The 23,166-nt window shown below is 40.4% G+C and overlaps 1 protein-coding gene across 1 annotated transcript in view; it reads left to right on the top strand.

The window, feature by feature from the left end:
• The window catches only part of tmprss3a (transmembrane serine protease 3a), a 54,534-nt gene that overhangs the window by 6,771 nt on the left and 24,597 nt on the right, over positions 1–23,166 (top strand). Inside the window, exons 3-4 of the mRNA XM_061926267.1 lie at positions 12,660–12,776; positions 15,467–15,590. Of these exons, the coding sequence (XP_061782251.1) occupies positions 12,660–12,776; positions 15,467–15,590 (241 nt within the window). The remainder of the gene's footprint in view (positions 1–12,659; positions 12,777–15,466; positions 15,591–23,166) is intronic.

The following is a 23,166-nucleotide window of genomic DNA, read 5'->3' as shown; positions in this document are numbered from 1 at the left end:
TGGCGTGCTGCGTGTGTCATGATCGAAAATCAAATGTGACTCACTTGCTGGACAGTTGTGTGTTTGGTCCAGCTGGCCGGGACGTTTTTTCAGGTTTATTTGGGGTAAGCACACCATTTATGTAGAAGTAGCTTGTCTCCAAATTTCACATTTGCAGCTTTGTGTCACGCCGACCTCACTCTTTCGGCTTCGGTCTGCTCCAGCGTTTCATCTTCTTTTTCGTGCTGGCTTCTAGAAGCAACCATTCATCGTCCGTTCATTCAGCTTCAAAAAGATGAGGTTGTGAATCCTCATTTGTCAAAAAATAGTTGTCTTCGTTGTTTGTTACCAAGACTACCATGATTAGAACACACTCGCGTTTGTTTCCAGAAGTAGAAACACACATTTGTTGCCAGAAGTCCGAAGTGCGCTACTATGGGAAATGGAAATCAATGCTCGAAAGAAATCAGTCCCGATTGGTTGATTTTACTAAATAATTACTAAAATATTATAAATATGTACATATTACTAGAGATGTCCGATAATATATGACTAAATGCTTTAAAATGTAATATTGGAAATTATCGGTATCGGTTTCAAAAAGTAAAATGTATGACTTTTTAAAACGCCGCTGTACCGAGTGGTACACGGACGTAGGGAGAAGTACAGAGCGCCAATAAACCTTAAAGGTTTGCCGGCCCAATCACATAATATCTACGGCTTTTCACACACACAAGTGAACGCCACGCATACTTGGTCAACAGCCATACAGGTCACACTGAGGGTGGCTGTGTAAACAACTTTAACACTGTTACAAATATGCGCCACACTGTGAACCCACACCAAACAAGAATGACAAACACATTTCGGGAGAACATCCGCACCGTAACACAACATAAACACAACAGAACAAATACCCAGAACCCCTTGCAGCACCAACTCTTCCGGGACGCTACAATATACACCCCCCGCTACCCCCTACCTCAACCCCGCCCCACCCCCCCAACCGCCGCCCACTTCAACCTCCTCATGTTCCAAATTCCAAGCTGCTGTTTTGAGGCATGTTAAAAAAAATAATGCACTTTGTGACTTCAATAATAAATATGGCAGTGCCTGAAGTATTATTGTATGTGTATAAATAATACACTAGGTAGTTATGACTGGAACATGTTTTATTTCAACCCGGTTGTTTACATAGCCGGCATCCTAGTAGTGGTGTTACATCATAAAAGGTCCGTCGTGCATCCGCCGCGTCATATCCGTTCTCAACACATATCACTACATCCCACCTGTTTAGTTCTAACACCTCCCCTGTAAACTTAGTTATAATAAATTCTCTGCAAGAAACACAAAAACATAACATTCCTCAGGTAACCAACATGAGCGATATCACTTTCAAACATTAGTGCAAACATCAGTAAGTAGTGTAATGTCCATCAATTCCCTTGTTCCTGTTTTTTTTTTTTGTAAACACCTAGTCTGCAAAAACAGTAACGTCAATGATTTAATAAGAACCAACGTAACATGGACTACACATAGTCCTTGTAGTGAGAGGGCCTGTGTATAGCCCTACCACCTCTTGTGTGCCTCTGTCCTGGGCTATTGGGTGCCTGTGATCTGGTGTGTTTAGGGACTCTGTGTCACATAGTGGCGTTGTGGCCGTGTCCGGTGGCCCATGGTGACCCTCGTGAGTGTCCTCCTCTTGGTGCTGTGGCTCAGCAATGTGGGCCTGGTTTACGCTTCTCTGCATTTGTGGGTTGTATAGCTCACGCAGGTCGCTCCTGCACCGTCTGATCCGGTTGCCATTTGGTGTTTGTACAACATAGCTTCTTGGCTCATTGCACTTTTGTACAACAATAGCTGGATGCCATGTTCCTCTGTCCTTGTTCACCACCGTCACATGCTGTCCGGGGCAGAGTGGGGGCAGTTCTCTGCGGCATCCACGGTCGTGGTGCTCCTTCATGTCCTCTGTTCTTTGTTCCAGGTGTAGCCTATGTTCCTCCTTCCCTGGATCTGCTCTGCTTGGTAGCAGGGTAGCAATAGGTCTTCCAAACATCAGCTCTGCAGGTGATGGTAGTTTGCTATCGATGGGTGTTGCTCTGACTTGCAGTAATGCCATCTGAAGGTCGCCTCCATGTACCAGGGTTTTTGTTACAATCGATTTGATGTGTCTCACATGCCTTTCAATGAACCCGTTGCTCTTTGGGTAGTGGGGCGAGCTTGTAATGTGCTTGATTCCCCCAGTCTGTTAAACATGTCTTGAAGGCCTGCCCTGTGTACTGAGGCCCGTTGTCTGTTAGGATTTCGTCCACCCGTCCGAACAGCGACATGTATAATTGCAGCTTTTGTGCGACCGCATGGCTAGACGCCGGCACAGGCATCTCATCTACTAATGGGTATTTGGAGTACCTGTCTACAGTTAGAAGGAACTGGCGACCTTTGACCTCGAATAGGTCAGAGGCCACAGACTGCCATGGTTTTGACGGTAAGTGGTGTGGGTGAAGGGGTTGTTTTGGGTTTGCATCCTGATGTTCCACACACACCCTGCATGACCTGCACACACTCTCAATGTCATCATTCATTTTAATCCAGTATACACTCTCTCTTGCATGGCGACGTGTTTTCTCGATGCCTTGGTGGCCAACATGTAGCTGTGTCAGTATGTCATCAGTCATAGATTCTGGAATGAGTATCTGTCTGCCTTTGAATATGACTCCTGATTCCATTGCAAGCTCATCTCTGAAGGACCAGTAGGCACGCAGATCTTTCGGCATGTCCTTGATGTTCTCTGGCCAGCCTTGGTGGATCACGTCTTTGAGTGCGTTGAGTCTGTGATCCTTGGCAGTCTCAGTGCGGAGAGCATCCTGCTTCTCAGGGGAAAAGTTTATTATTGCAACAGTGTGTTGCTGTGGGTCCTCGATCTCTGCATCGACACCATCAATGCGTTCATCCAGCTCTATGTCACCGTGGTTTTCAGGGTTTGGCAGCCGGCTCAGGGTGTCCGCCAGAATCATTTGGGGTCCTGGTCGGTATATGACATCATAGTTGTATCCCTGTGTCTTTATCAGCATGCGCTGGAGTCGTGGTGGTGCAGCATGCAATGGCTTCGCACATATGGTGACTAGTGATTTGTGGTCCATTACCACGATAAACGATTTCCCATAAAGATATGTGTGGTATCGCTGCATCCCATACACTATGGCTAGCATCTCTCGCTCTATGTTACTGTACCTTGACTGGCAGTCAGTCAGTGTCTTGGAGCCAAAAGCGATGGGTCTGTCGTTCTGTACAAGGGCCATGCCCAATCCTTTCTGTGACGCGTCAACCTCGAGGGTAAAAGGAGTGTTTGGGTCATAGTATTTCAGGCAGGCTTGCTCGGTGACTGTTGACTTCAGATCTTCGAAGCACTCCTGGTGGTCAGTGTCCCATATCCATGGTGCTCCGTTTTTTAGCAGCCCCCTCAAGGTGTGAGCTTTATCCGCAAACTTTGGTATATATGGGGACAGGTAAGTCAGCATCCCTATGAATCTGTGCAGATCCTCTTTGCTTTGGGGTGTTGGCATTTTCTGTACGTCCTTAATCTTGGCTGGGTCTGGCCTGATGCCTTTTGCTGTGTACATGTTGCCAAAGAATGTAATGCTGTCTTGTTTTATTGTGCATTTTTCACTGTTGAACACAACAGCTGCCTCAACGGCTCGTTCCATCAGGTTGATTAGGTTCCTGTCATGCTCTTCCTCAGTTTCACCACAGACCGCTATGTCGTCGGCTATGCTGACCACACCCCGGAGCCCCTCCAGGATCTGGTCCATCTTGGCCTGGAAGAGGTCCTGAGAGACACTCAGACCGAATGGCAAGCGCTTCCAGCAGTACCTGCCGAATGGAGTTCGGAATGTTGTCAGGGGTTGTGATTCTTCATCAAGGCGTATAGACCAATTCCCTGCTTTTGCGTTAAATTTGCTGAATATTTTCGCCCTTACAAACTCTGGGTTAAGTTCCTCCACAGTTGGGATTTTGTGTGGGCACCGCCGAAGGCCGGCATTCAGTTTTTTAGGGTCCAGGCATATCCTAAGTGACCCGTCTTTTTTGGTGCTGTATGTCAGACTGGAGCACCAGTCTGTATGCTCTTCCACCTTCCGTATCACATCTTGCTCTACCATTTTATTCAGCTCTGCTTGCAACTTGTCCTTTATGTGGATACTGCATTTCCGTGGGGGGTCGATGAATGGTTCAGCATCCTTTTTTAAATAGAGTCTGGCGGTTCCACTGAAATTGCCTATCTTGTCAAACTGGTCTGGATAAGCTGACTTAAGTTTTGCGATGGTTGTTATCTTCTTCAGTGGTCCTGTCCCTCTGTCTCTGGCACTGTCCCTTTCCTTCACTGTGTCAACATTGACAGTTACCAGGTTCAACATTTCACTCGTCGGCAGTCCAACTACAGCCGGACCTTGTACATCCACTACGTAGAACTTGGTGTTGACCCATTTGGACTCTTTGTATTGACACGGAATGTCAATGGTACCCAGGCAGGGGATCTGATGACCACTGTATGCTGATAGCCTCCTGTAGTTTTTCTTCAGCTTTTTCTGTGCACACGCATCCTTGTCATACATCTGCTTGAAGGTGCGTAGTGGGAGTGTGTTGCCAGATGCTCCTGTGTCTATTTTTAGGCGGAGTGTGTATCCGTAACCCCATAAGTCAGGCGGCCTCACCTTCAATGTTGTGTATGCCTCTTCTCTGGGTGCTTTGCTCTCTATGCTGTACATACATTTCTCGCTGATGGTGATTGAATGAAATTGTGATTGGTACTCACATTCCTCATCGGCCTCCGAGCCGTCTATGGTGTTGATATGAGACTCACCACATTACCTGTTGTGGCCCCTGGAGGCTTGTTGTCTGTCACGTCTCTGTTGTGGTGGGGGGGACTTACTCCTTTGGCCCCCACCCCGCCCGGAGCGTTGCTGTCTCCGCTGCTTGCTTTTCCTACAGCACTTCGCCCAATGGCCTCTTGCACCACAGGCAGAGCATTCGTCATTATATGCGGGACATTGACGGGGTTTATGGCTCCTACCACAATTTGGGCACGTCCGCCCTCTGTCCACGGCGTGGATTTTCTCACTGTGTGACATGCCAAGTTGCTGTAACTGTTCATTACCTGCTGGTAGGGCTTCGTATTTCCGCCCTTCTGTTAGTACATCCGCCAGAGAGTGTCCTTTGGGTTTGCTATACACGTCATTTCTCAGAGCATCATGAGGTGTACTAGCAATGATGAGTTCAATTAGATGTTCGTTGAGCTCTTCATCAGTAAACTGGCATTTTTGAGCTAACGTTCTGGCTCTGGTTACAAAGTCATCAATGCTCTCATTTGGCTTTTGCCTGTACTGCATTAGGTGGAGTCTATGGATCCTAAAATTCACATTCAGTTTCAACTGACCTTCATAGAATTCCCATAGTTTAGCAGGCTTCTTCTTGTCATCCTCACTGAGACCACTTGTATTCAGCCGTTTCAGTCCTTCATCTCCAATGCCACGGCATATTTTCCTCGCTTGCTTAGCAGCATCTGTTATTTCTTCATCCTCTAGGTAAAGAATAATTTTCTGTTTAAACACGTGTGGTGCAGGCGACGACAGAATTATCCTCGGACAACTTCCCCTCTCGTTCTGCTCCGTGGGTGATCACTTTAGTCACCGCTGCCACCATGAAGTATTATTGTATGTGTATAAATAATACACTGGGTAGTTATGACTGGAACATGTTTTATTTCAACCCGGTTGTTTACATAGCCAGCATCCTAGTAGTGGTGTTACATCATAAAAGGTCCGTCGTGCATCCGCCGCGTCATATCCGTTCTCAGCACATATCACTACAGTGCCATGTTGGCATTTTTTTCCATAACTTGAGTTGATTTATTTTGGAAAACCTTGTTACATTGTTTAATGCGTCCAGCGGGGCATCACAACAAAATTAGGCATAATAATGTGTTAATTCCATGACTTTATATATCGGTATCGGTTGATATCGGAATCGGTAAATAAGAGTTGGACAATACCGGAATATCGGACATCTCTACATATTACATATTGTTATGAACGTGTCGGTTACTATTGTATGTATATAGAGTGTGTATATAAAACGTTGATGGACGGTTTTGAAGTTGTTTTAGAGGGCTTTGAAGGACACAACAGTGACTCCAAAGCCAAATCTTCCAAGCATTTTTTTATCATCTTTAAAAAATAAAAAAAAATAAAGAAATGCGTGTTCTTGTTTTTCATAATGATTGTGAACGATAGGCAAAATCCCCAAAAAAAGTGCAGTCCCCCTTTAAGTAGTTTGTATAAAAAAAGAGATCAGCGCTGTCATCTGAAAAGGTAAATACGCTTGTTTTTTTAAACAACTGGTTAAACTAGGGAGGAGTAAATGCAGATGTAAATAGTGCACTCTGTAAAGTTGTTTATGAGTGTATTTATTACATTATTTATTAATGCACCTTGTTTTTTATATTATTGCAAATACTTTCAAAATGTGCCTTAATTCTTATTATACTCACTGTCACTAAGTTTTGAGCAAATCAATGACTTTAAAAAACGTTATTGTACATTCTGACTACCAAATTTGACCATTGACTTTTGGACAAATACAACGCTGAAACAACATGCTTTTTGACAACGTTTATTCAATGTCAGGTTGTGATGCTGATTAGACCTTTGCAACTTGGTAATTTCCCAACCAACAACGTGGATCCAACGTTGTCTCAAATTACAAATACAACTATTTTGCAACGTTGTTTCAAAGTCAGTTTTAAAGGCCATGTATGCATAATCAATGTTGTATCAATGTCTTGTGCCTGCTGGAATATGTCTTGTTATACAGTATATGACAGCAAAAAACGTTGAAGTCTCATAGTGAAGTCTACGAATAAATCTTAATAATTAACTTACTTTATTTTGAGAATATGCTGAAATCCAACAAACAAACAAAAAACAGTCTTGGGCTGAAAATGTCCCTCAGGCCACTGCATTTTGGACCCCACTGCAATTACTACTGTATTTTTTCAATGTTTTAAACCAGTGGTTCTTAACCTGGGTTCGGTCGAACCATAGGGGTTCGGTGAGTCGGCCTCAGGGGTTCGGCAGACTCATGAATTGATTAACGTGGACCCCGACTTAATTAAACAAGTTGAAAAACGTATTCGGGTGTTACCATTTAGTGGTCAATTGTACGGAATATGTACTGTACTGTGCAATCTACTAATAAAGCTTTCATTCAATAAATCAATCGTGTAAATTAAAATTTCTCCCTATCGGCGTATCTGTATTGTAATGTTAAAATTTGAATGACAATAAAAAAGAAGTCTAAGTCTAAGTCTTATGGATACCCCCAAACAATGTTCCCTCTAATTTTCCATCTGATTTGCAAGTGTGTAATTTGTTGTGAGTTCACACTGCAGAAAGTCAGTGTTCAAAAAGAAGAAAAAAAAATACAAAAATTAGGGGTATTTTATTTGAACTAAGCAAAACGATCTGCCAATAGAACAAGAAAATTTGGGTTGTCAAGACTTTCCAAAACAAGTAAAATTATCTAACCTCAATGAACCCAATAATACCTTAAAATAAGTATATTCTCACTAATAACTAGTGCACTTTTCTTGATAGGAACAAAAAGAGACCTTTTTGCTCAATATGTTGAAAAATATTCTTAAATTAAGTAAATACTAGTGCCATTATCTTGACATAATGATATGCGCTCGGCATCATGATTTTTTTTTTCATGCTTGAAGTAAGAAACTATTTCTTTAAAAAAAATAGTTTTATACTGAGTGAGTGTGAGTGTTGATGACACAGCTTTGCAACAGTTGATATTCTAGTTTCAAGCATGTTTTACTCAATATAGGTAATCAAATCTCAGCAACAAGCTGTAATATTTTACTGAGATAATTTAGGACCAAAACCCTTAAAACAAGTAAAACACTCTAACATAAAATATGCTTAGTGAGAAGAATTATCTTATCAGACAGAAAATAAGCCTTATTTGAGATATTTAATCTTACAGTTTTTGCTGTGCATGCACTGTGTTTGTTTTGTTCTTTGAACAAGGTGATGTTCATGCACGGTTCATTTTGTGCACTAATAAAAAAAACATATAACTTTGTCTTGAATTTGAAAAAAATAAAAATAAAACACGGTGAATGTGCATATGAAACTGGTGGGGTTCGCTACCTCCAACAAGGTTAAGAACCACTGTTTTAAACTATAAAGAGATTCAATTGTGGTGATGAGTTTGTTTTGGCTGAAGATCTGATGGGTTGACATGATCCATCTTGTGTGGGAAATGTGAGCTCTTGAAGAGGAATGGAGGACAACAGTGTACCTTGCAGGGCTCCAATGTCACTGACCACAAAGCCAGACAGGGTCATCCCTGATTGACAAATATATCTGATGAAAACTTTTTAGCTCAACATACCAGATTTGACATAGCTCAGGACCTCAGAACAGTGTATACCAGACCTGGGAAAATTAAGTCGGGAGGTGCGGCCCGTTCAGCTTTTCAATCTGGCCCGCCGGACGTTCCCAAATATATTTTTTAAATCTTTAAGATGGAAACTGTCGCTGCCATTATGATGTGCAGTGATTTTTTCAAATTAACGTAAGTCTTGAACTATACAAAGTATTTCAATGGTTGGAATCTGTGCTTTTGCATGATATACTAGCTATTATGGTAATCTAAGTCACAGCAGCGCAGATGAGGCACCAAGCAGTGTGGGTGGGGAGCGTTTCCACAGAGTGTTTCCAGAGCGGCCAGACTGAAATACGGGTGTCAGGCACAGATGCGGAAGGAGATTTTTACAACAAAGTTCTAAAGCTTAGTGATATATTAAATATATCAGATTGTAGGTGGGGGTTTTTTTTACCCTATTTCGCTGTTTGTTGCATTTTTGTTGCGTTTCGCTTGATTGTAAAATATGTCGCTCGAGAGGGGGTGTGACATTCATATGTTGTCAATATTCAGTGTTTTATAGTTAATATTGTAAATCCCACATTCTATGTTTTCATGTACATTCTGGGTGTCTCATTCAGTAAAACAATGTAAAATTCCATTCCGTTTTTTTAAGGCGGTCTGTCATAACGTTTTTAGCTTTCAGACATTATTGTGAGGTTTTGTATTAGTGTTCCTAAAAATAGGACACAAGCACACATACTGTACAGCAGATTTTCACATCTTACATATATATGTATGTATGTAAATATATATACATGTATATGTGTGTATATAGATAGATATACCAGCCCCCAGACACATTTTTTTCTCAAATTTTGGCCCCCCCAAGTCAAAATAATTGCCAAGGCCTGGTGTATACTGTAGTACAGTTTCAAATTGCAGTTTTAAATAAACTAAAGGTACTGTTGTGAGAACAGCGACCCCACCTGGCTGTAAAGAGTCACATAGGACAAAACACAACTGCAGCATGAATCTTGTTTGTGTTTGCTAATATCATCTATTAAATGGCTCAAATTATCAATTTCCCCCTCTGTCTTCCTTTTTTTCTCTTTCCATCCCCTCCTGCTCCGGCCCGGCTGCACCAAATATTAAAAAAAATCCATTTAATAAAGTTAAATACAAATTAGGCAACAAGAGAAGTATCCCACACTTCTCTTTTGTAAAGTACATCTGTACAGCCGATTTCGGCATCTACATCAACAATATGATTTGCCTGAGGGGCCGGACAGGACAAAAAAAAACAAATTATCATACATTGTGAGATTTTTTTAAATGTGCATTGTACAAAAAGTGATATCGCACACATTGGATAATTATGGTATATCTGGCAATGCTGTATGGACGGTCAAATGGGACAAAGTTGAATAAATACATCTTCAAATAGTTACTTAAATGTGTCAATAATTAATTATAATTGTAATTAAACATACAAATGTTAATAAATTGTGTAAATAATTTATTTATTGTAAAGGTACATTCAGACATGGACTATAGGAGGATTGTTTGTATAGTTTCAAAAAAATAATAAAAATGGACTTAACCACCTGTAACACGGAGCTGACACAAAGTTTTGTCTTTGAATATACAGAATATAGTATTTTTTTTAACTAAATAAAAGAATATTAAAATGGCCCCCACACACTTTAATTTTTCAGTATGAAAATCCCTGATTTAGAGTCTTCAATTAACCTAACATGCATATTTTTGAAATGTGGAAGGAAGCTGGAGGAAAAACCCACCTACGAAACAGAGAATCGAACCCCAATCTCCTGACTGTGTGGCCTACATGCTAATCACTAAATAATCAAATAATAAATTCTGAAATTATTTAAGTAGTAAAATAATTAATATAATTATAGTATATTAATTATTGACAAATGTATGTATTCAATTCCAATTTCAATTAATTAATGACACACCTATAGAAGGTGGGGGGTCAGTTGGTAGAGCGGCCCTGCCAGCAACTTGAGGGTTCCAGGTTCTAGCCTCCACCATCCGAGTCACTGCCTTTGTGTCCTTGGGAAAGACACTTCACCCCCCCTCTACCAGTGCCACCCACACAGGTGTAAATGTAGCTTAAAGATGTAGATAATGGGTTTTATGTAAAGTGCTTTGAGTCTCTAGAGAAAGCGCTATATAAATGTAATTCACTTCACAATTTAATGATGTAAGTATTTATATATTTCATTCAGTCTTATTTAACCCTCCACATCGGTGTGGTAAATCCATTTAATGTTTGAAAATAACTTGACACTATTTTGTGCTTGGTATAAATGATAAATGGGTTATACTTGTATAGCGCTTTTCTACCTTCAAGGTACTCAAAGCGCTTTGACAGTATTTCCACATTCACCCATTCACACACACATTCACACACTGATGGCGGGAGCTGCCATGCAAGGCGCTAACCAGCAGCCATCAGGAGCAAGGCTATCCTACACTCACTCTTCTGTGAAAGCTACTGGACTGCAACAATACCTACATTGTGGAAAACTGCAACCATCATCCCAGTACCGAAAAAATCCAGACCCACAGAACTCAACCATTACCGCCCCATAGCCCTCATTAATTATAATTATGAAGTGCCTGGAGAAACTGCTGCTTCACAACATCCTTCCAGTTGTCACCCCACACTTGGACCCCCTCCAATTTGCCTACAGGGCCAGGAGGGACACAGAGGATGCTGTGGCCTGCCTGCTGCATCTCCTCCTCCAGCATCTGGACTCCCCAGGCAACTTTGCCAGGATCCTCTTCGTGGACATCAGCTCCGCCTTCAACTCCCTACAGAAGCATCTACTGATCCGGAAACTACACCAGCTCAACATCCCCCCTCAGCTGATCCACCTCACCCACAACTTCCTCACCGACCGATTGCAAGCAGTAAGGGTGGGCTCAAACACATCCCCGATGCTTACCATCAACACCGGGGTCCCACAGGGATGTGTGTTGAGCCCTTTCCTGTACACACTCTACACCAATGACTGCCGTAGCATCTCACCCACCACAACATACTTAAAATACTCAGATGACACAGCCATTCTCGCACTCATCTCCAACAGTCAATCCATCCTGGACTATCATAACACATTCAAACATTTCACAGAGTCATGCACAGCCAGTTATCTGGAAATCAATGTCAATAAAACAAAATAAATATGGTTCAACCCCCCCTCACCTCAGAACCCCATCATCATAAACACACAAACAGTTAAAACAGTTGACACTTTTAAATACCTGGGCATAACCTTGGACAATAAACTCACCTTTGATCAACACACCACGGACATTCAAAAAAGAAGTCAACAAAGACTGTCAGCCATCCGGAAACTTAAAGGACTATACGTTGCACCTCATCTCCTGTTATTACTTTACCAAAGCATTGTTCAACCCATCCTTCTGTACTGTTCCACATGTTTTTTCACCATGCTTTCTGTAACCAACCGGACCAAACTCACACGCATTACAAACATAGCAGCTAAAATCATCGGCCTACCCACACCCAACATTTCAGACATAAACCACAGGTCCATCACCCGACTGGCAAAAACAATAGTCCAGGATATCACTCACCCACTACACCAATACATCATCCCACTACCATCAGGGCGCAGGTACAGAACAATCAAATTCCGGAGGGCCCGCCTCAGGAAAAGCCTGATCCCTGCAGGTATAGCCGCCCTTAACAGCAGGCCCGGCCGACCTGTCTGACAAGCCTGTAAATGTGTGTTAGTCATGTATGATGTCTGTTATTTTTTTTTGTGTGATGTGTAATGTCTAGTGTTTAAATGTACGGCAGTGACAATGAATTTCCCCAAGGGGACCAATAAATCTAATCTAATCTAATCTAATGGGTGAAGTGTCTTGCCCAAGAACACAACGGACGTGACTAGGATGGTAGAAGGTGGGGATTGAACCCCAGTAACCAACAACCCTCCGATTGCTGGCACGGCCGCTCTACCAAATTCGCCACGCCGTATGACAAATTGACTGTGAATACAAGCAAAGTACATTTATTCATTGAAATTGATTGAAACAGTGACATTTATTATACATTGTGTTAAGCTTTCCATAACAATTTTCAGGCTAATTATTTATATATTTCTCTCTGTGTGTGTGTGTGTGTGTGTGTGTGTGTGTGTGTGTGTGTGTGTGTGTGTGTGTGTGTGTGTGTGTGTGTGTGTGTTTAGTGGGTCTGAGCTGCATGGGGAAGTTTCAGTGCGGCTTTTCATCTCAGTGCATAAGAAGTTCAGCCCAGTGTGATGGAAAGGTGGACTGTGACAATGGCGAGGACGAGCTAGGCTGTGGTGAGACACAAAACTACATGTTGTCTTTATATAATTTCTACTCCTATTAGACATATACACTAATAACACTGATGGCTTCTGTCTGCTCCAACAACTTTTGCTTTTGTGTTGACTTTTACACTTCAACCTAAAAATTGTTTCATTGCTTTGCTTGATTCCATTTTCCCAGTACAAACTCACATGTGTGACTGTATTTTTTTCTTCTGCATCAGCATAATTGGCCTAGAATCCCAATAAAACCTCAAGTTAGGATAAACTGTGATGATACATACATACAGCGGTAACTCGAAGTACTCGTATTGAAATACTTCTATGGTGTCTTCTTCCAGTTGCTTCTCTGTCAAACACACCATCAGTAGCTTTGCCATTTTTTATGGATACATTAGATATCATTTTAATGTCCTTGGCTGGCATTATCGACTCGTTCTGCTTCAGTATGGCACAGACTAGCTGTGCTACGGTCCAATAGTTTCACTGTTTTAACTGCTAAGCGACATGCTCTGTCATGTTTGTGATGATTTATTTATTTTTGATAAATTAATAAACATAAATAATTATCATTTACTTCTTCTTCTCAGCATTGTCCTTCAGACTCACTTGGTTGAAAAAATTAAGTTATGTCGACCTCTAGCAATACTGCTAGCTACTAGACTAGACAAGACTAGCCAAACAATCATGGGTTATGTAGTGCTTAATGGCTGTTCTTAGTAGTTTTGTAGAGAGCCGAGTCTTGCACTGACACCTTGATGACAAAAATGAAATTTAGGAGAGGTACAAAATATGGAATCACCAGACTTGGAGGATTTTATTTTAGTTGATTACTTACGAAGTGGCTGAGGAGAGGGAAGTCTGGGCTTCCCTGCTTAGGCTGCTGCCCCCGCGACCCGACCTCGGATAAGCGGAAGAAGATGGATGGATGGATGGATGGATGATTACTTTTGTAGATAAAATGCAGATTACAGATATGACACAAAATTGCAACTTTCTGGTTTTAAGAAACACTAAACAAAACCAAGCATATAATTAACTATAGTAACAGTTTCATTTTTAGATCAAGCAGAGTGAAAGAATAAAATAATCACTCTATTTTGATGGAAATGATGGAATCACCCTGTACATTTTCATTTCCAAAGCTAACGCCTATATCAGATTCAATTGTTTTATTAGTCTGCAGCTAAAAAGGGGTGTTCACACTTTGCAGAGCTGTTGCACAATGTGGATTGACATGAATCATGGCTCCAACAGGAGAAATGTCAATTAAAACAAAGTGGAGGATTATCAAACTTCTTCAAAAGATTTTGATTGTTCATAGTCAGCTGTGTGCAAACCACTTGGGAAGATTGTAAAAATCAAGCATACTGGGAGACCAAGGAAAACAAGAAACCACCTAGAGGAAATGGGAATTAAGTACAGAAAAGCTAAACGAAATGTGTCATTAACACCTGAACAGAAGAAAAACAAGGTTACAATGGGCTAAGGAAAAGCAATTAATCAATCAATCAATGTTTATTTATATAGCCCCCCCCCCCCCCCCCGGGCGACCAGTGCAATGGACGTCCAGTGGATCTAGCATAATATTGTGAGAGTCCAGTCCATAGTGGATCTAACACAATAGTGAGAGTCCAGTCCATAGTGGGGCCAGCAGGAGACCATCCCGAGAGGAGAGGGCGGGCCAGCTTTAGTGTTAATTTGATATCGCCTCAAGGCCAGAGTTTGACACCCATGCTGTAGAATAAAGGTATTTTTCTGCAGAACTGTTTGCATCGTCACTTTATTAAAGGTGGTTGATCTTAACAATTTAGTAAAAATCTGTAAAATTACGATATTTTACTGTAAATATGTTTTTGATCATTATTTGGTTTACAATGTTTTACTTTAATTTTATGGTTTTTGTTTGGCAGCCGTAGCTGTCAGTAGATGACCGTTTTTTTACAGATTTTTTTTTTTACATTGTATAGTTTTATGTCATGTGTGTCATCACCTTTTTTTCCACAAAATTTAAACAACTGAATGAACATCCTCCAAGACTAGTGATTCCATAATTTTCTAGGGGTTGTACAATCACTGCTTGCGGTACGCTACTTTAGATGTATCTGGCGTGCTCAGATTGCCGGGAAGATTAGTTCCACCTTGTGTTTCCTGCTTATGTTAAGGGAGAAAGGTGTAACTTACGTGCAATGTTTTAAGAGCATAAGCAAAGGTTTACGCTCGACAATTTACAACCATAAAACAAACACACATAGATATATGAATAGGATTTTTTACCTGACATCACATCCAGCTCATCAAATATGTCAAGCTCGAAGTGATGGTAATCAAGAAGGGCGGAAGAGTGCAACATTTTACAAAAGACAATGAGAAAAGTGGCACACAGTTTAGTCCAAGGGAGCAAAGTCGAAGAATGCACAAGTTTGCAGTGATCACTTCGTTAAAGGGGAACTGCACTTTTTTTTTTTTTTGCCTATCGTTTACAATCCTTATGAGAGATAAGAACACATACCTAAGTCTAAAAAAATATCAAATAGATAACAACTCTTTCCAAGTGATTGTCTATGGTCTGTCCTGAAGATATATAAAACACTCCAGACACATTGAGCATGTGATGCTTCTGCCCCACAATTGAGTGTACCGGTACATGTTATTTTCCAGCAAGATTTATATATTTAATAATTGTCTGTTTTTTGTGCCAGTGCGTCTCAGTGGGCGGAGTTCAGTCCTGCAAGTCCAGAGAGAAGGTGTGTGGAGGACAGTCTGCTCTGAGGACTGGAATAATTGGCTTGGAGTGTCTGCCTGCAAACAGCTGGGATATAACAGGTGATGTTTGTGCTGCATGGCCCTTTTGCTTAGCTTGTTCTCTTAAACTCATTTCATTACACGTTTGTAATATTTGGAATAGACTTTAACACATGTGTATTAAATAGACCTATGATGATTCTAATCTCCATTTAACACACTTCTTTGTAGTAATACGTATGTATTGGATATGCTTTGGTGTACGTCACTTTTTCATCTCACTTTCTGCGTATCTGTCTGCAAACATTTTGTGTGTGGAGGCGCTCACTTTAAATTGTAAATTAAACCCCCCAAGACCCAAATAAGACAGAATTATATAAATAAATGAATAAATCTTTACATGATTATTACTTAACTGTGTCATTAATGATTGAAAATGGAAATACTTCAATTAACAAATATTTGTTTAATATTGTGAAGATTGATTTAATAATTCACAATTTAATTGTTTATTCTATTTAATTAATTAATTATTTAATTGATTAATTAAATATTTATTTTATGAATATGTGTGGCAGCTTCATAAATGTATTTTATCTGTCAAAACACCTGATTGGTTACCCGCCACTTTGTTTGTGGAACTTCAACCAGAGAAGCTGAGGCGTACTGGTCTATATCTTGGTGCGGAAATAACTCCGACAACTTCAATAAATTCCTCGAGTTGAACTGCTACATGCTTGTGGTCAGTGGGTCTTTCTTCCACATACTCGGCAAGGTCTAAAACATCTACGTCCAACTCCCAAAGGTACAAGTATATCCTCCTTAGCCGCCATGATTTCAAAGACTTTCAAAATTCCAGTGGTCCCCAAACTACGGCCCGCGGGCCAGATATGGCCCTCCAGCGTCCAAAATCCGGCTCGCGAGAAGTCCAAAGTTTAATTATAATTTTTTTAAATCTGTCTTTTCTAGCCCATCCATCAATCCATTTTCTACCACTTGTTACTCTCGGGGTCTCCTAGCCGCTCAGGCAAATCATATTGTCTAAAAATGCATTTTCCCATCGGTAATGTGACATCAACGTGCTCTGAACGTGGTGAGTCTGTCCGCATCTACGATTACAATTACCATACATATGGTAATTGTATATATATAGCCCGGCCCCTGGCCAAATTCTTTTAACCCAATGCGGCCCGTGGGTCAAAAGGTTTGGGGACCGCTGCTTCAGATCTAAACAATCACTGGACTATATTCCTGTTAGTCCCGCCCACTGACTTTGATGACTGAGTTTGACAGATACAATAAATCATGAAGCTGTCACACATGTTCATGAAATGAATAAATGATTAATTAATTTCATTCAGCCAAAACAGGTTTCATAAATACATAGAACAACAACAAAAAACAGGAGCAGTCACACACTTTAGTTAAAAGTACAAAATACTTATAACATGAACATAAAAAATGCAATAGCTAAAAAATAAATGTTTCCACAAAAATGTTAAAACAAGTACAATGCCTAATAGAAACAGTTGCTCAAGCCTTTAAACTGTCTTGAAATTCCCCCAAAGTGATGAGTTCAGTTAACCTAAGATCCTTTTGTAATTCATTCCATGACCATGGGCAGCAAATCTGAAGGCTTTTTTTAATTTTACCAAGACTTGTGTTGGCTCTAGGAAACAAAATGCTGAGGATGTTCTGTGACCTTAAACTGTAGCGACTGGTGTCTCTACACATAAAATAACATAAATAAGGGGAAACCAAACCAAAAAGGGTTATATGTATAAAAACCATCCATTGACAAAATCTGCGGACTGGCAAAGATGGGCATTTTGCCGTTGCGTACAAAGTGCAATGGTGGACAAAGTTGCCACAGCCGATAATAAAACGTAAGGCACAGTGAAATACAGTACCCAGTTTTTTTTCAAATAAGTGTCTCCATAATCTAGCAAAAGCATAAAAGTGGTTAGAATCAAGCGTTTTCTAACTTGTAGGGAAAACAGGACTCGATTCTAAAGAAAAAAAATTTAATTTTAAGTTTAGCCACAAGTTTTTCTATGTGTGATTTAAAAGACAAGTTCTCATCAATAACAATCCCCAAGTACAGCATGTCTTTACCAATTCAAGTTCAACCTTATATTTTTGGAATGTTCAATGGCAGCTGTTTGCCATTTAAAGATAACATCACCTTAAATTGATCTGCATTTAGCACTAGTTTCAGCTGAGTCAGCTGGGACTGAAGAAGACTGCAGGAGCTCAAAGGTTTGCGCTACAGCAGGGGATGAACAATATATGACCACGTCATCTGCTTAAAAATGGAACGCAGCATCAGACACATTATCACAGAGATTTACACTGATGAAAAACAACAATGGATCTAATATGGAACCCTGAAACACCCTTTAACACATGGAGGATAGACACGGAGGACCCAGCAAACTGGACACATTGGGTTCTATCAGACAGGTAAAAACCACATAAAATCCCATAAAACCACTTTACAGCATGCTGAGATTAAACAAATATTTAAGTAAGTAATTAATTAAACTTTGAAATAATTAAATTGTGAAATAAGTCATTACAACATTAAATAAATCAATTATGAAATAATTAATTAGATAATTGATTATTGTGAATTAAATAAATAAGTAAATAAATAAATGTAATTTTACATTAAATTTTTTCATTACACATTTAATAACACTTATAATTCCAGTTTTGATTAGTTAATGACACATTTAAGTAATTAATGAAATATTTATTTGTTTATTCCATTCTGTCACATTTGACCATGGATACACCCTCCACAAGAGTATCCGAATTTATCTTTTGAAAATGTACACACATATCTTGAAGACGAACATACCCTCAATTCTTCTTTTTTTTACAGACACGTTCAAAAACAAACTTCATTAAAATTATGTAGATTATATAAAGTGCACAACAGTATATGGATATAAATAGGCACACCTACCCACTCTCGGATCGATACAGAAAAAATCCAGGATTTATTTCACTACACGTTGCGTGTCGGTGAAATGGTGCATATCCCACAATTAAATGCAAATAATACTTAATCCTACCTGTTCTTTTGTCTCCTCAAACCAAGTCATTGGAGTTTAGCGGCTAACCATCCATGTAGTCTTGTTTAAAATGTTGTGGACAAAAAACTATCAAATATTTGTTTTATAGATATCTGAGCTAGTGGTAGGACATGAAACGAGAAGAAGTAACAGCCGAGGGGGAGAAGGCATGTACTACAATACCCACATACATGGCCGCCTTACTCCATGGACTTACCACACCAAGTTTAGGGGCCACTCAAATTCAAGGCGTTCATCACCCGTCACACGCGATCATCCTAAGGAAACTATATATTATATTATATTATATATTTTCAAAATGGTTGCTTTGGATATTTTTAAACTAGTGAGTAAAATCCTAATTTTTTTAAACGCTTATGTAACTTAACCTTTCACTGGTTTGGTGTTCAAGGAGTGGGCGTATTGACGTGGAAAATAGTGTGAAGGGATTAATAATAATAATAATGGATTAGATAAATAGAGCGCTTTTCTATCAACTAGATACTCAAAGTGCTCACAGAGAAGTATGAACCCATCATTCGTTCACTCCACATTCACACTTCGGTGGTGGTAAGCTACATTTGTAGCCACAGCTGCCCTGGGGTAGACTGACGGACCACCTATCATTCATTCACCAGTGTGTGTGGCACTGGGGGCAAGGGTGAAGTGTCTTGCCCAAGGACACAACGGCAGTGATTTGGATGGCAAAAGGCAGGGAGCGAACCTGGAACCCTCAAGTTTCTGGCAAGGCCGCTCTACCCACCACACCACGCCGTCCCCAAAATTCAGTGTCCCCTTATTTCCTGTTTTCTGTAGTTGACTAGAGACACGATTACAAGACGAGGACGTCTACAGACATGATACAACGAGCCGCAAAAGCCATGAATGTGATGAGACCGGACTCATTTACTGTATTATACATGTACAGTACTGAACGTGTTCAATAGATGCATACAACAGCACCACTTGTCCTGTGGAGAACATTACAGTGATAAAACAAATAATATGTTGTAAAAATAAACATATAATAACTAGGACTGTCCTCAACTAAGGAATTTATTGGTCAAATCCGATTCATAACATTTTTAGATTTTTTTTGCATGTCAATCAATCAATTAATCAACGTTTATTTATAAATCCCTTAATCACAAGTGTCTCAAAGGGCTGCACAAGCCACAACGACATTTTCGGCTAAGATCCCACCTCAGGGCAAGAAAAAACTCAACCCAATGGGAAACAATGAGAAACCTTGGAGGGGACCGCAGATGTGGGGACCCCCCCCTGGGCGACCGATGCAACGGATGTTGAAAGAATCTAGTTAATAGTGTGAGAGTCCAGTCCATAGTGGGGCCAGTAGTGGATCATCTTGAGTGGAGACAAGTCAGCAGCGCAGAGACGTCCCCAACTGATGCACAGATGAGTGCTCCACCCTGGATCCCGACTTTGAACAGCTAGCGCATCAGCTGTAGTCATCTAAAAACCTCTCCACGCAGGAGAAGGGGGCAGAGCAGAAAAGAGACGGCAGATCAATTGGTCTAAAAGGGGGGTCTATTTAAAGGCTAGCGTATACAAATGAGTTTTAAGATGGGACTTAAATGCTTCTACTGTGAGCAGAAGCACAGCTTATAGGGATCCCCACAAATAAACAGATTTTCATTAGCGGGCAACAAATGTTTTTTACCTGTGTTCAAGGCACTTTGAATTAGGGGTTCCCCGACACAACTTTTTAACTTCCGATATGATACTGATAATGCAGCCTTGAGTGTTGGCCGATACCGATAATAATCCGACATGATATCAGCACGAATGATAGGACTTTCATTACTATGTAGAGTGGAATGTTAAAAAAAAGGCTTGGTCAAGTGAAATTACCCAGAGAACACTGGTAGGTGTGAAAAACATATACCTTATTACAGATGTGTGTTTTTGAAGTGGAGTGGTGCTTTGTTTTTGGCGACACCTGGTGATCACAATAATTCATAATTGCTCCTCGCAAGTGCTGGATTTTGTCTTTTGTCAGTGTTGTCTGCTGCCGCTACGTGCCTTGCACTAGCCCAGGGGTCGTCAACCCAAAATGTTGAAAGAGCCATATTGGACCAAAAAAAAAAAATCTGTCTGGTGCCGCAAAAAATTTAAAGGCTTCTAAAAGTGATATAATAACGTCAACACATGATATAAGTGTCTATATTAGCCAAGCTGACACAAATCTTCGTTGACCGAAATGTTGAAATGTAAAATGTATTCTACCTATTTTTACAACTTTCTAAATCATTAGTAAAATGCAGGCTTTTCAGGGGGTGAGATAACTCTTCTAAATTACTGGCTTAGAATGGCCAATGGTCTAGATGTGTGTGTCCAAGTTAAAAGAAATGGCAGGCTGTCTTCTTCGAATGGATATATAACAGTCTATGCACGTTGGGTTACGTTTGCTGTGGTCTATAACGGCACACAAACCACTATCAGAAATGCAGGCAATATTGCATACAGATAATGTGTCATGAGAAATGCAGATATAAATTAAATACACAGAGGACATAGGATATTAAATGAGCTCAAATATACCTACAAGTGAGGCATAATAAGTTAAAGTTAAAGTACCAATGATTGTCACACACACACGAGGTGTGCCGAAATTATTCTCTGCATTTGACCCATCACCCTTGATCACCCCCTGGGAGGTGAGGGGAGCAGTGGGCAGCAGCGGTGGCCGCGCCCGGGAATCATTTTTGGTGATTTAACCCCCAATTCCAACCCTTGATGCTGAGTGCCAAGATGCGATACGTATATAAAGCTAGCCTAAATAGCATGTTAGCATCGATTAGCTTGCAGTCATGCTAGGGTGACCATTTCCATGACACCAAAAAGGAGGACATTATGCGGCATATCAATAAATTACTATGGTGTACATAGGACTCTGGTATACCTTATTTATAGTACAATTTTGAGTGGTTTAAAGATGATGTTTGTGTGGCTGAATAGGAAAAAATATTAAAGTCAAGTGTTTGTTAACAGTATTTGTATTTATTCAATACATTGTGGTGTTCAAAAAGTGACCACTGAGATTAATCTTTTCAAGTGCAGAGTGCCACAAAGCATAACATGTGTGGACTTAAATGTAGTTAACATATATAATAAAAAGAAAAATGCCACAAAAAATGTTCCACATCAACATCAAGGCTGCTTGCTGCATATCTGGTTGCGTTATGCAGAATATGGGCCAAACAGTTTGCAGGGAGCACATCTTTTTGGCTCAGTTTCAGCTTCTGATACACACTGTTATGTTTGCCACAATTGACACTGGCATTGTCTGCTGCATATGCAGACATGTTTTTCACCTCTAAGCCAGACATCTCAAGTTTTGCCAGCAGCTGGTTTGTTATGGCTTCTGACGTTTCGTTGCTGTCACTATAAAAATCCAACAGGACATGTTGGATGCCTTCATCAAAGTGAAAATACCTTACCACAATGGGAAAACACTTGTTTGTTCCTTTATTTGAGGCGTCGGTTGCCACGGAAAAGGGTAGGTTGTTTTCTTTTATGTAGTCGGTATGTTCCTGTACCGAATAGTGAGCGATGACGTTCTCGCACAATGCCTTGGCTTTTGTTCGGCCACAGGCCATCCCTTTAGCTGTGGGCTAGTCACTGAAAATCTTCCGGTCCCCTTTCATGCCGCAGTCTAAACTTCTGTAGGACTGGTGCTGCTTTACAGCAGTGGTTCTCAACCCTTTTTTCAGTGATGCACCCCCTGTGAACATTTTTTTTTATTCAAGTACCCCCTAATCAGAGCAAAGCATTTTTGGTTGAAAAAAAGAGATAAAGAAGTAAAATACAGCACTATGTCATCAGTTTCTGATTTATCAAATTGTATAACAGTGCAAAATATTGCTCATTTGTAGTGGTCTTTCTTGAACTATTTGGAAAAAAAGATATACAAATAACTAAAAACTTGTTGAAAAATAAACAAGTGATTCAATTATAAATAAATATTTCTACACATAGAAGTAATCATCAACTTAAAGTGCCCTCTTTGGGGATTGTAATAGAGATCCACCTGGATTCAGGAACTTAATTCTAAACATTTCTTCACAAAAAAAGAAATCTTTAACATCAATATATATGGAACATGTCTACAAAAAATCTAGCTGTCAAGACTGAATATTGCATTGTTGCATTTCTTTTCACAGTTCTTTTTGACAGACATTTTAGTGAGGGTCAAACCATCATGGCATGGGGGAAACTCTGGGTTTATGGTAATGAATGGAATAGCCTACTTAATTTGATGTTCAGTTTATGAACTTACATTACATTACATACCCCCAGGGGTACGCGTACCCCCATTTGAGAACCACTGCTTTACAGCATGGCACACCTTGCACAGCTCCGCAGCGGTTATCTTGTCATCCAGGGGCGACGAAACTTCACGAAAAAAATGTCCTCATTGAAGAGGTACCTGCCGCATGTTTATTACTTTTATGTTTATCCGCGCACCCGCATGCCGTTCAATTGCAGCATTCCCCTGACTACTTACGTCGACATCACATCGACAAAGTGTGCAGAAGCCATGGAATGAGTCTCGA

The sequence above is a fragment of the Nerophis lumbriciformis genome, linkage group LG31 (assembly GCF_033978685.3).
Source record: "Nerophis lumbriciformis linkage group LG31, RoL_Nlum_v2.1, whole genome shotgun sequence".
NCBI classification, from domain to species: domain Eukaryota; kingdom Metazoa; phylum Chordata; class Actinopteri; order Syngnathiformes; family Syngnathidae; genus Nerophis; species Nerophis lumbriciformis.
This window is presented reverse-complemented; position numbering and strand designations above follow the sequence as displayed.